This window comes from Mirounga leonina, unplaced genomic scaffold (genome assembly GCF_011800145.1).
Source record: "Mirounga leonina isolate KUSES-001 unplaced genomic scaffold, KU_Mleo_1.0 Mir_94, whole genome shotgun sequence".
Taxonomy (NCBI): Eukaryota; Metazoa; Chordata; class Mammalia; order Carnivora; family Phocidae; genus Mirounga; species Mirounga leonina.
The window spans coordinates 6,488,795-6,501,389 of record NW_023270855.1 but is presented as its reverse complement, the minus strand read 5'-3'; the positions used below and the strand labels follow the sequence as shown (position 1 = coordinate 6,501,389).

The following is a 12,595-nucleotide window of genomic DNA, read 5'->3' as shown; positions in this document are numbered from 1 at the left end:
CGCCGCCGGCCCCGGCCCCGGCCCCGGCGCCCGCGCCGCAGCCCGCGCCGCAGGCTGCCGCGGCGCCGTCGGTGGGCAGCAGCTTCTTCAGCTCGCTGTCCCAAGCCGTGAAGCAGACTGCCGCCTCGGCCGGCCTGGTGGACGCGCCCGCGCCCGCGCCCGCCGCCGCCAGGAAGGCCAAGGTGCTGCTGGTCGTCGACGAGCCGCACACCGACTGGTAGGTGCCCGGCCGCCGCCGCCGCTGGGGGTTCGCGGGGCCTGCCGCGCAGCTGGAGGCCGCGGGGAAGGTGGTCCCGGGCGCCCAGGAATCCCTTCTGACCGCTGAGAAGGAGGGTCTGCATGGTCCCGCAGTGGGGAGATGGGGGGATGTTGAGCGTTGTGTGTGCTGGGGCGGGGGCGGGGGGGGGAGTCTGGAAAGGTGAATCCTGAGGCGAAATATTGCCTGGATTCTTTCAAATCCCTCACGACACATAAAACAAGGAGCTACTTTATGCAACAGGGAAGGATCTTAAAAAAACCACAACAAACCAGAGTTTTGTTTTTTGTTTTGAAGGGGGGGGCCGAAGGAACCGACTATCAGCCTAGACACGTAGGAGCTCAGGTGAAACATTTAAAGCCAATAAAAAAGATTCTACGTCGTGAGGCACGGAGTGAATTTGCGGTGGAAATGGGTGTTTTGCGGGGAGAGGGTGATGGAGGGAGTTTTCACCTGGCTGGATGAAGGCTTGTATCAGTATTGACATCCACGTTGGCCAAAGCACGGATGTGAGAGCCCAGGTGTACCTGAGCTTGTTCCAGTGGAGCATGGCTGTAGTCGGTTTAAGAATAATAAAATTCTTGTATTTTGTACAGCAGGGAGGGTATTTGTGGATTTTTAAATTTGTTTTTGTTTTAGTAAAAAAAAGAGTGTGTGTGTGGCGGGGTGGGGGGGTTTGTGAAAATGATGGTGTTTTTTTTCCAGCTGGAAAGATGATGACCGAGATAAAATATTCTGGATCATTAAAGGGGCACAAACGAACAAAAAGATTTACCTTAATGCAGTAGACAGCAATTTCAAGAATCAATCTTTCTTTTATTTTTTCTTTTCTTTCTTTTTTCTAAGGGATATTCCAACTTAGAATGGTGAAGGCTGGGGGAAAATGTTACCTCAAGTTGGTAAAAGCATGAATGGGGTTCATTCAAGACAAATCTAAAGAAGTTCTATTTTATGTAGCAGGAATTTGGCCCAGGAGATGGTTGGGGTGGGTGGTTTTGGAAGAATTGACTGGTGAAGGGCTTGAAAAAATGAAGAGGCAAGGAATCTGGGTTGCTTCTTCTTCAGGAATACAGGAAGGGTTTTATTTTTTTCTTTCTCACAAGGGTTGAGGTTAGAGACTGGACCAAGTGCTTCCTCCCAAGAGTGAGGCATAGAGGGACCGCAGAGCTGTTTATCTCCTTTTCCTCTTTTGGCTGCTTTACTGCTTTTCTCTATCATTTTCTCACTGGGAGACTTGGAGGGAGGGAGTGCTGGTGTGGCTGTAATGGAAGTGAGATGTAGATGTGGAGATGCACTCCTGCTGGCCCCTAATATGACCATTCTGAATAGTCATTTGGGTGACTTGTGTAGTTGCCTTTTCTCAGAACAATGGAGTAGAAAATCTTAAGGGATCTTTGTTAGGAAATAACAGAGGCACCAGCAAGAGTGTATGAGGAAAATATAAGAGTATATGATGGTCCCATTGGTAGTTCCCTAGGAGGATTATTCTTAGTTCAAATCAACAAGTGCTTATTAAGTGAGAAAGGTAGGTAGGTAAGTTTTATTGAGCGTCTGTGATATGTCAAACCCTGTACTAGGTGCTCTAACATATATCTCATTAAATTCTAAACACAAAACAGGCTTACAAAAAGTGAGTAATATGTTCCCAGTCATACAGCCAGCAAACAGTTGATCTAGGATTTGAACTTAGACCCATTTGACTCCAGTATTGCCATTCCACTGTGCTGTGTTGCCTCACTATTATTGTATTATTGGCAGTATTAATAATAGGCTCCCTCTACAGGGTAGGCAGTGTAGGGGCCTTACCAAGAACTCACACTGAAATTTGGGAGACAAAATGGAGACATGAAACAGTTAACAAAAATGATTCTACAATTATTTCAGACTCGTGTTTTAGGCATTCAATAAACAGGGTGATTATGAGAGCCAGAGTTATTGGAGAAAGCTTTGTAAAAGATGAGTCTTGAAGAAAGGCCAGGAAAAGGAGGGGAGAAATGGGAATGATACTGGTGCTTCATTTTTTTATGCAAGAATCTGACACTCCTGTACCTTGTCCTGATCTCCTATCCTGTTGAAGGCATTTGTTTTGGGTTTAATTACCAGTTAGGTACCCAAAGGTAGGAAGATACTCATTTGTATGGGTATGATGTGGCTGCTGTAGATTTGTGTTTAGCACTAACTGCTTCAGTAGCTTAGGATTCAAAACTCCTTTTGGATAGTATTTTTCTTTAGGAAAGACTGCCTGCCTGGCATGAACCAGAGAATTTGCCTTGCTCTGGGGACTAGATTTCTGATGGAAGTAATAGTAGCCACTTTGGGCTGACTCCCAACTGTTTTCTGATTTTCTCTGAAGTAATAACATTGATTTATTAAAACTCACAAACCCAGTTTGAGTCTAGTGCTTGACAGCATTTGACACTTCTCTGTTTCTGTGCTTAATAGCAATTCTCAGGATTGCAGATTTTGTCTTCCTTCTTGCCTGAATTTGTTAAAAACATCTCAGTTAAATATTGTTGAATGGTTTTATTGAAAGTTCTCTATAAGTTAAGGAGCAGGTGTCTGCTTATGACAAGCATAGTGACTTAAAAAGGTGCTTTTTCCTCTAACAGCAAATTTTAGTAAATTTGTCTCACTGTTTAAGCTATCTAGATAGCATTCAGTGAGCAGGTGTCATATATGCCCCATATTATCTTCTTGATGCTTGAATAGGAAGTCAGAGTGTAGCTTCCCAGTAGAATTTAAGAATATTGGTCCCATTTGAATTATAGAATGCTAAAATAAAGAGGGTTTTAAGAAGCATTTAAATGATTGGAGATTTAAAAAAGGGCTTAAAGTAGGCAGCCTCTCAGAGCAGACTTAATATGCAGCAGATTCATTCAAATTTTTATCAGTGTAATTGTGGGCACTTTGGGGACTTTCCTACGGACTAAGTTGATGGGAAGATTGGAGGGTGTTTCTGTCTTTTGCTTGAAATGTGTTTTCCTTGGTTACTTGAGATCTTTAGATTAATTGCACACTAAAGAATCATTGGAAAAAATGGATCTGCTCCACTAAAAAATGAAATCAAGCTTATTATATCCCTTATTAGTAATTGTTACTAGTGTTTTAAATATATATATTTTTTGCCTGAAAATGCGTGTCTTCTTTTAAGGTTCATACCTAAATTTTAAGTGCAGTTAAGACTGAACTCTAATTATCTTTGTGCTTAAACAAGGAACAAATGTCCATTTGTATGTTGTTTTTTCTGCATATTACACTCTCACTGGTGAAGAGGTAAGTTTTCTCTCAGATTTTCCCCTGCCTCCATTTTCAACAATTCCAATTCCAGTGACCAAGTGAGCTTTTTCATCTTAGCATGTCTCAATGTTTGATTTGAAAATCAGCATAGCACAGACATTCTAGAGATTATCTAGGTGTTCTAGGGACTGTAGATATGGTAAATCCACAGGTGGTTATTGAGCACCTTCTCAGTATAGGGTGTATATGCTAAGAAAAAGAAGATGTAGTATCTGTCTTTTAAGATCTTTCTGTTCAGGTAGACAGACAACATACTTTTTAAAAAAAAAAAATTAACATATAATGTATTATTTGTTTCAGGGGTACAGGTCTGTGGGTCATCCGTCTTATATAATACCCAGTGCTCATTATAACACATACCCTCCTCAGTGTCCATCACCCAGTTACCCCATCCCTCCACCCTCCTCCCCTCCAGCAACCCTCAGTTTGTTTCCTATGATTAAGAGTCTCTTGGGATGCCTGGGTGGCTCAGTTGTTGGGTGTCTGCCTTCGGCTCAGATCATGATCCCAGGGTCCTGGGATCGAGCCCCGTGTCGGGCTCCCTGCTCAGCGGGGAGCCTGCTTCTCCCCCTCCCACTCCCCCTGCTTGTGTTCCCTCTCTCACTGTCTCTCTGTCAAATAAATAAATAAAATCTTAAAAAAAAAAAAAAAGAGTCTCTTAATGGTTTGTCTCCCTCTCTGGTTTCATCTTGTTTCATTTTTTCCTCTCTTCCCCTATGGTCCTCTGCCTTGTTTCTTAAATTCCACAAATCAGTGAGATCATATAATTGTCTTTCTCTGATTGACTTATTTCGCTTAGCATAATACCCTTTAGTTCCATCCACATTGTTGCAAGTGGTAAGATTTCATTTTCTGATGGCTGCATAGTATTCCATTATATATATATGTATGTGTGTGTGTGTGTGTGTATATGTATACATATACACATATGTATATACATACACACACACACACACATACCGTATGTTCTTTATCAATTCATCTGTCGATGGACATCTGGGCTCTTTCCATAGTTTGACTATTGTTAACATTGCTGCTATAAACATTGGGGTGCAGGTGCCCCTTTGGATCAACTACATTTGTGTCTTTGGGGTATGTACCCAGTAATGCAATTGCCTAGTCGTAGGGTAGTTCTATTTTCAACTTTTTGAGGGACTTCCATACTGTTTTCCAGAGAGGCTGCACCAGCTTGCATTCCCACCAACAGTGTAGGAGGGTTCCCCCATACTTTTTTTTTTAAGTTTCCAAAAACTACCCCTTGTAATTCAAAGAATATAGTCCTTGGATCAACAGCATTGGCATCAAGCAGGAGCTTTTTTTTTTTTTTTAAGATTTATTTATTTATTTTAGGTAGAGACCATGAGTGGGAAGGGCAGAGGGAGAGGGAGAAAGAATCTCAAGCAGACTCCACACTGATCGCTGAGCACGACATGGGGCTTGATCCCAAGACCCTGAGATCACCACCTGAGTGGAAAACAAGAGTCAGACAGTCAACTGCTCAACGGACTGCACCACCCAGGTGCCCCAACCAGGAGCTTTTTGAACTACAGATTATCAGGTCATCGTATCTACTGAATCAATTTGCATTTGAATAAAATGTCTAGGTGATTCACATGCACATTAAATTTAAGATGCCCTGAACTAAAGGATATGTGATTAGTGCTAAAGGTGTGGCGACAACACTACTATCATTTATTGAGCATCTGCTATATGGGAAATGTTGTACTAATCTCTTTACAAATATCACTGAATCTCTGCCATAGCACTGTAGTACTTTAGAAGTTTAAGAGTGAAAAATGGATGTGGGCTACAGTGGGAAGGGAATGCTTCATGCAAGTATCGAGATTTAAACTGAACCTTGAAGAATTTGAATCAAAAGAGATAGGTTTGGCTCAGTCCAGAGAGTGGATAGTATAAGGAAAGTACAGTGGTAGAAAAGAGAGAGACCATGAAGAGACTGGATTGATGCATTATCTAGGCAGCACCTATTTTCCATGCTTTTATGGTCCATCTTTGGACATATCATTAAGAATAAGGGAATTCAAAGTACAGTAGTATGAACCAGTGCTTGTGAGAAGCTCTAGAAAAATATTTGAATTAGAACTTGGGGGAAAAACTCAAGTGAGGTACGAGGCTTCTGTCTACTAAATATTTTACCTGTATGTCCTGTTTCTGACTTGTGAACACAAACACACTGATTCTATAAAATTGCATTGTTCATAATAGCAGTAGACTGTAGCTTAGAATTCTAGATTATTAGAGCTGGAAGATCATCTGGGTACTTTATAAATGGGAGAAATCTTGATCTGAAAAGGGAAAGTGACTGTTCAAGGTTACTCAGCTAGTTAATGGCAAAACCAGAACTACAATCTAGAACTTCAGTCTCTCTACTAAGCTTTTTTTCCCCATTATACCACAGTATCCCTCTATTTTACTATCTTTCTACCTTCTTTTTATCTTTCTCCATCTCTGACTTTTTCAAGGATTGATAGGGACTTTTTACTTTTATAATTGCGACATTTGAACTCGAAAGAATCTGAATGATCGTGTAGTGCAGAGAAATGGAATGATTTGACCATGGTCAAATAAGAAGTTAGAGAATGAGGACTAGAACTTATATCATCTGACTCCAACTCAAGTTTCTTTCTACTCTAAGTTTTTTTTTTAACAACTGATAATTTATTTAAAAGGTTGATTTAAGCATCTGCAATGGTGACTTCAGCCTTGACTCCTGGCTCAATACTGATGGGAGTAATTTGCTTAACAATCTCAGAAGGACTGTGCAGATCAATGAGTCGCTTGTGGATCTTCATCCGAAAACAGTCCCAAGTCTTAGAACCTTAACCACAAGGAATTTTTCTTGTAGTGATTCTCAGATCTTGGTAGGTATCCGAACTGGTCCTTTCACTTTGAGATTCTTTTCCTTTGTACCTCTGATCAAGTTAGCACATACTGTCTCCCAAGATTTTAGGTTGCGGCTGGCTAGAGTAATTCTAAATTGGTGAATCGCCACCTCTGGTTCCAGGGTGTCTTCCCAGTGCTTTTAAAAGCCATGGCTGCAGAGTGGCTTCCTGACTGACTTTCCTGGAGGAGAGCAAACAGCGGTGAGTCAGGAGCAGAAGCAGGGCATCCAGGGCTCCACTGTAGCCGCGACCACGTCTTTCTCAAAGAGGTCTTTCTACTCTTAAGTCACTCTTTAGGCAGATCCCTCAAATTTAATCCTTTTCTCCTTAAAAATACTGTTTTTGTCTATTTCTTTTAAAGAGTCATTGTGGAATTCTTAGTAAATACTTTAAAAAGAGCCACATGAACACCACACTATATTCACACTGGCAATTTCATTGTCTTACTTGTGTTATTGTTTCAGCCAAGTTCACTATAAAATGATTGAAGGAGAAGCTTTTCGAGAGTCTAGTAATCAAAATCCAACAATATAATAAAGACAGTAGGACTGTGCTACAGTGATGACCTTCCTTTCAGGGACCCATTTTTACCGTAATGTCCCTGTCTACCTGAGATTGCTTCCTGTCTTTCTGTACCCAAGTTCAGATCTGTAGTTACATTAGCGTTTTTAATATCTTGCTAAGCAAAAAGTATTGGAGACCTAAACAGTAAGTTTTCCAGAATTGTATACTTTTCCCTCACATTAGTAAAACAGTTTTAACTGGGGTATGTTCAGTGCAGTTAAGCACTGTTTACTAGGATCTTACAGTCCAGTAGGGGAGAAGACAGACATTTAAGTAGGATTTATTATAGTATGGTAATTAGTGTGCATAGGGTACTATGGGAACACAGAGGTGGGCTGTCCTAGGAAATGAAGATATGGTTAGAAATGTTCATGCTATTAAAAATGTGCCATTGTATATCCTTAGGTAAACTACTTTGCCTCTTTGGATTTTGATTTTCTAAAATCTGTCAAATGAGAGGATTGAAACAGACATTCCCTAAGATCCTTTACAGCACTATTTTATTTTCATGTTACAGTTTATGTGCCATTTTCTTTAAAAAGCCTTATAATTTACTCTATGGCATAATGCTTGTAAATCTTTGGAAGAAGAGGCATAGGTCAATAAATGATTAAACAAGTCTTTGATGAAAAGCTCATCTTTGAGTACTCTCCATTTAGTACCTCTTTCTTACCTCCTCATGATGGGAATTGGGGAATTGTGTTTAAATTCCTCTCTTCCTGATAGATGTAAGAACTTTTGTATACATATGTTGAAGCGTTGGCTGACAGACTTTATTTCTTGATCCCTGCCATGTACACTGTTCTGAGCAGTTTATACAACGTATGCATACACATTATCTCATTTTATCCTCACAGTGATCCTGAGCAGTAGAAAGAATATTTCATAGATGAATAAACAAACTCATAAAAGTAGTCACTTGCCCAGTAATAAATAGCTGTTAAGCTGAAATGTCAGGTTCTGAACCCAAATTGGTAGGTTCCTATACACACAAGACAAATTTGCCAGCAGAAAAATTATTTTTTGTTATAAAAAAGGTTTCTTTTGCAAAAGGATTTACCACATGATTCACTTAAATAGTAAGCACCCCACTGCTTTTGCAATTGCTCACTTTCCAAAAATTTTATATGTACACAGCTTTTTCAGGATCATATTCATTACAGAGAGTGAGGGCATGGTTAAACATAGTGGCGTCAAGATGGAGAGTTGCATCCTGTTTTTGGTGTTTAATGGTACTCACACTATGTGTGCCTCTCTAACTCTTGTGAGTAAGATCTTCTGCATACTCATTGGGTAGCATTGTCATCCTTTGTTTTAGCTTTCCACATAGATGCAATTGAATACCAGAAGGCTATATATCACTTTCTAGAGAGAAGAGAAGATGATATAAAAGGCTTTTCTGTCCTGCAGATACTACTTCAGTGCAGCAGGAGGAAGTAACTTAGAATATGGCAGGTGACCTACGGAGAAAATAAAGTGAGCAAATACCATAGATTTCTGAACTCTAAAGATGCCCATGCAGCATGACTAAGAATTGCAGGAAATATACTGGCCTTGGTGTTTTTGCTTAATAGCAGGCATTTCTGAAATTTTAATCTGTTTACATAAAATTGTAAAGCAGGTTATGATTATATTCAATCACTCCACCCTTTTCTTCTCTTTTCAGCATTCATGAAACAATGTGAACATACAGGATTGAGGTTCAGAAGACCTAGGGTTGAGACCCGGCTCCACCCTCAACCATGTGACCCTATCAGAATTACATAACCTCTCTGAGCCCCTTTTCCCTCTATTTGACACATTTTTCTTTGGAGTCTTACCATATGCCAGACACTGTTGTAGGTTCCGGAACAACAGACAAAAATTAGTTCCCATATGTGTGAAATGGAAGTTAAAATATGTATATCTCATAGCAATGTTGTGAGAATTGACTAAGGTTTTGGAAAAGCACTTTGTAAAGGGTAAAGAGGCTTACTACTGATTGTTGCATCCTTCCCTGTTTCCAACTGCATATACCCAACCTATCTTTGTCCCTTTTTTGAATTCCCCTATTGTATAGTTTTATTGTCTATTTTGCACACTTCAAGATGAAGAATATTTTTATTTTTTTAAATTGAAGTCTACTTGCTCAAAGGCAAAATTTTTGAAGGCTTTCTTTGGTATTTTTTGGAAGGAAATATAATTTAGCTTTTTTTTTTTTAAAATAAGAGAAATATTACCTATTTGACTCAGTTATTTTAACAGTTAAGGACAGGACCACATAAATCCTTATTTAATAAATAAATGCTAAAATAGCTCTGCTTCAGTTTCACTTGTGACTAATTAGGGAAGGGTGGTTACAGAGGAAAATGAAGAGAGAAACAGAATGCTTTAAAAGGTGTGCCTATGTTCTCCTCCTATTCAACCTATCTTTCACACTGCATTCAAAGTATTAAAACAAAAGCATTCACAAATCTTATAATTTCCTTTTTAATGTTCTTCTCTAACACATTGTTGCTCATGAGGCTATTTGCAACCTGCTCCAGTTTATCTTTTCAGACTCATTTGTCACTACTCTCTTAATCCTAAACTTTTGCTGTATCCTGGGTTATACTCTTCTGAACACATACTTGGCTTTCAGGATTCCATGCTATTATTACACAGTTCCTTTAGAATGTTCCTGTTCTGCTTCTCTGTCTTACCATAGTGCTCATTTTCTTTATTCCATTCTCAGAGCATGAGGATACTGTCTTATTTTAAAAAGACCCATCTCCTCCTGCCTTCTCCATGTCTTTGCTTTAAATGTCACCCCTTCTTTTTCCTTCTGTTCATTCTCTCATTTTCTACTGGCTGCTCTGTCCTTTCAAATAAAGAAACAAGCAAAATCTGCTATTCACCTTCTTAATCACTCTTCCAGATGTGAAATAGAAATCTCACTCTTGTCTCTACTTCCTTATCCTATATTTCCCCTCCTGCACTGATGGCTTCCACCTCCATAATACTGAAATTGTTCTTTTTTTTTTTTTAAGATTTTATTTATTTATTTGAGACAGAGAGGATAAGAGACAGAGAGCATGAGAGGGAGGAGGGTCAGAGGGAGAAGCAGACTCCCCGCCGAGCAGGGAGCCCGATGCGGGACTCGATCCCGGGACTCCAGGATCATCACCTGAGCCGAAGGCAGTCGCTTAACCAACTGAGCCACCCAGGCGCCCTGAAATTGTTCTTGCTAAGTCCAAAGGAAGGTGTCATTCTATACTTTTATGGATTGGTTTGACACTGTTTATCTTCCATTTGGAAGTCCCTTCACTTTTGAATATGGCAGTCTTTGTTCATACCTTTTTAAAGTTCCTTCTCACTCTTTTTGTTCTTTTTCTTTGCTTACCTCATTAAATGTGAGTGTTCCTCAGGGCCCCATCTTCTGCCCACTTCTTTTTTTCACTCTACACACATTCCCTGATTCCTCTACTCTCAAGATGTCAGTTACCTCCTAAATGCAATCAGTTCCCAAATCTCAGCCTTTAGACCAGAACATTGTCCTGAGTTTTATACACATGTTTAGTTGCCTGCTGGATGTCTCCATTTGGGTGGTTGAGGGCAACTCAAGGTCATTTGTTCCAGTACTGAATTCCTTATCTCCCCTCCTATTCCAGCTCTTCTCATAGTCTCTGTCTCAACTGAGGACAGTGACTGTTGCCTATTTCAAGTTCTCATTAATTTTACCTAGAACTTTTGTAAGTTTCATGATGATTTCCACTTAATAGCTTGAATGAACTATTTAAAATACAAATCTGACTCCTTCACTCCTTTGCTTAAAGCTTTTCATGTCCTGTCCCATGTCTGATAGGTAAAGTTCATCACCTTCCCATGATTTGACCCGTGCTTTCTTCTCCAATCTCCTAACCATTTGCATCCCTAAATTTCAATTTACAGCAATATTGAACTATTTGTAGTTCCATACATACATTATGGTATTCCTTCCCCTTGTCTTTGTTTATGCTGCTTATTCCTCCTGCAGTTGTCTTTCTCTTTCCTTCCTTTTCTTGACTAAACTCATATGCACCTTTTGAAACTGAGATGAATAATTCCTTTTTCAGAAATCCTTCTCTTACCCCCTGGATATATTGGGCATCTCTGTCCCCTCCATGCCCTCTTTCAATCATGTGGATATCTTTATCACTGGACGCAACACAATGATCTGTTTGTGTGATGGAGAATTCTTTGCAGCAGGCTTAGTGTTTTATTCATTTTTTATATCCTTAGCATCCAGCAGTGCCTGACACATAGTTTAAGTTCAGTGAATCTTTGCCAAATTGAGCTAAGGAGAGAGAGATCCAGAGAATGAGAAAAGGTTCGATAGAAGGGAACAAAGGTGAGCAAAAGTATTCTAGGATTAGAGGTATATGTTATTATGTTGGGAATAATCTTTATTCACTGCAAATACAAGCGCTAGAATGCTTTTGCTCTTACTTATGCTCTATGAAATACAAATTAACTTAATTATTAGTTTTTAACCAGTCCAAATCATAAATCTTTAGAGATTTAGCTCTGAATGAGAGCCATAGCAGCCCTCAATACTGGAAAGTATCTGGCCCATGGTAGTTTTGAGCATAATAAAGGCAAATGGAATAAAATTAAGGGCCGAGGTTCTCCTCCTTAGCCTATATTGACACTTGGCTCTCATGGAGCTCATTTTTTTGAAGTTAATCCTGCCTTTTTTTTTTTTTTTTTTTTGCTCTGTCCCACAAACACTCCAATCTTGGGCCACCCAAGCTGCTTGTTTCTTTCTCTTTAGTGAGAAAAATTCCTTTGGGTTATCCAAAGGATAATTCTGGAGAACTAAACAGCATCATGACTGAAAAATGTTGTAAGGAAATACACAGTAAGCTTTTCATGATCTGACTCTGCCTACCTCTTCAGTTCTACTTTTCTTTGATTCCCCACCCACTTTGATAGCCATGACAAACTACTTAGGTTTAACTAAATGTGCCATGTCCCTATGTCTTTATACTATTCCTACTACCTGAAAGGCTTCTTCTGTGTTTTTGCCTGGATAATCTTCAAGATTCAATTCAGTTGTTGCTATTCTAGAGTCAGGACTAGACTTACTCCTTTCTTAATTCTTTCAATTTGTGTTAGAAACCATAATATGCTTGCTTATCTCATAGCAATTAACTTATAATCACATTTTATTTGTCTGTCTTCTCATCTCCTCATCTTCAATGCTGAGATGCCCTTGAGGACAATGAATGTAACTTTTTTTTTAAGATTTTATTTTTATTTATTAGAGAGAGAGCGCATGAGTAGGAAGAGTGACAGGCAGAGGGAGAGGGAGAAACAGGCTCCCTGCTGAGCAGAGAGCCAGAAACGGGGCCTGAGATCATGACCTGAGCCTAAGGCAGACACTTAACCGACTGAGTCACCTAGGTGCCCCAATGGCTATAACTTTAATCTTGGTATCCCCAGCATTTGGTATGACAAGGTTTTCAATAATTATTAGTTGGATCATTCAATGACTTATGAAAAAATTATGAAAATATGAATGATGAGGAAAAGCAACTATTCAGCTCCCTATAAATATAAACAAACAAGAGCTACA

The 12,595-nt window shown here is 39.6% G+C and overlaps 1 protein-coding gene and 1 pseudogene across 1 annotated transcript in view; one reads left to right on the top strand and one right to left on the bottom strand.

The window, feature by feature from the left end:
• SYN2 (synapsin II) overlaps positions 1 to 12,595 on the top strand; it is a 189,560-nt gene that overhangs the window by 623 nt on the left and 176,342 nt on the right. Inside the window, exon 2 of the mRNA XM_034997232.1 lies at positions 1 to 217. This exon is cut by the window's left edge and continues 2 nt beyond it. Within this exon, the coding sequence (XP_034853123.1) occupies positions 1 to 217 (217 nt within the window). The remainder of the gene's footprint in view (positions 218 to 12,595) is intronic.
• LOC118005345 lies at positions 6,250 to 6,607 on the bottom strand (annotated as a pseudogene).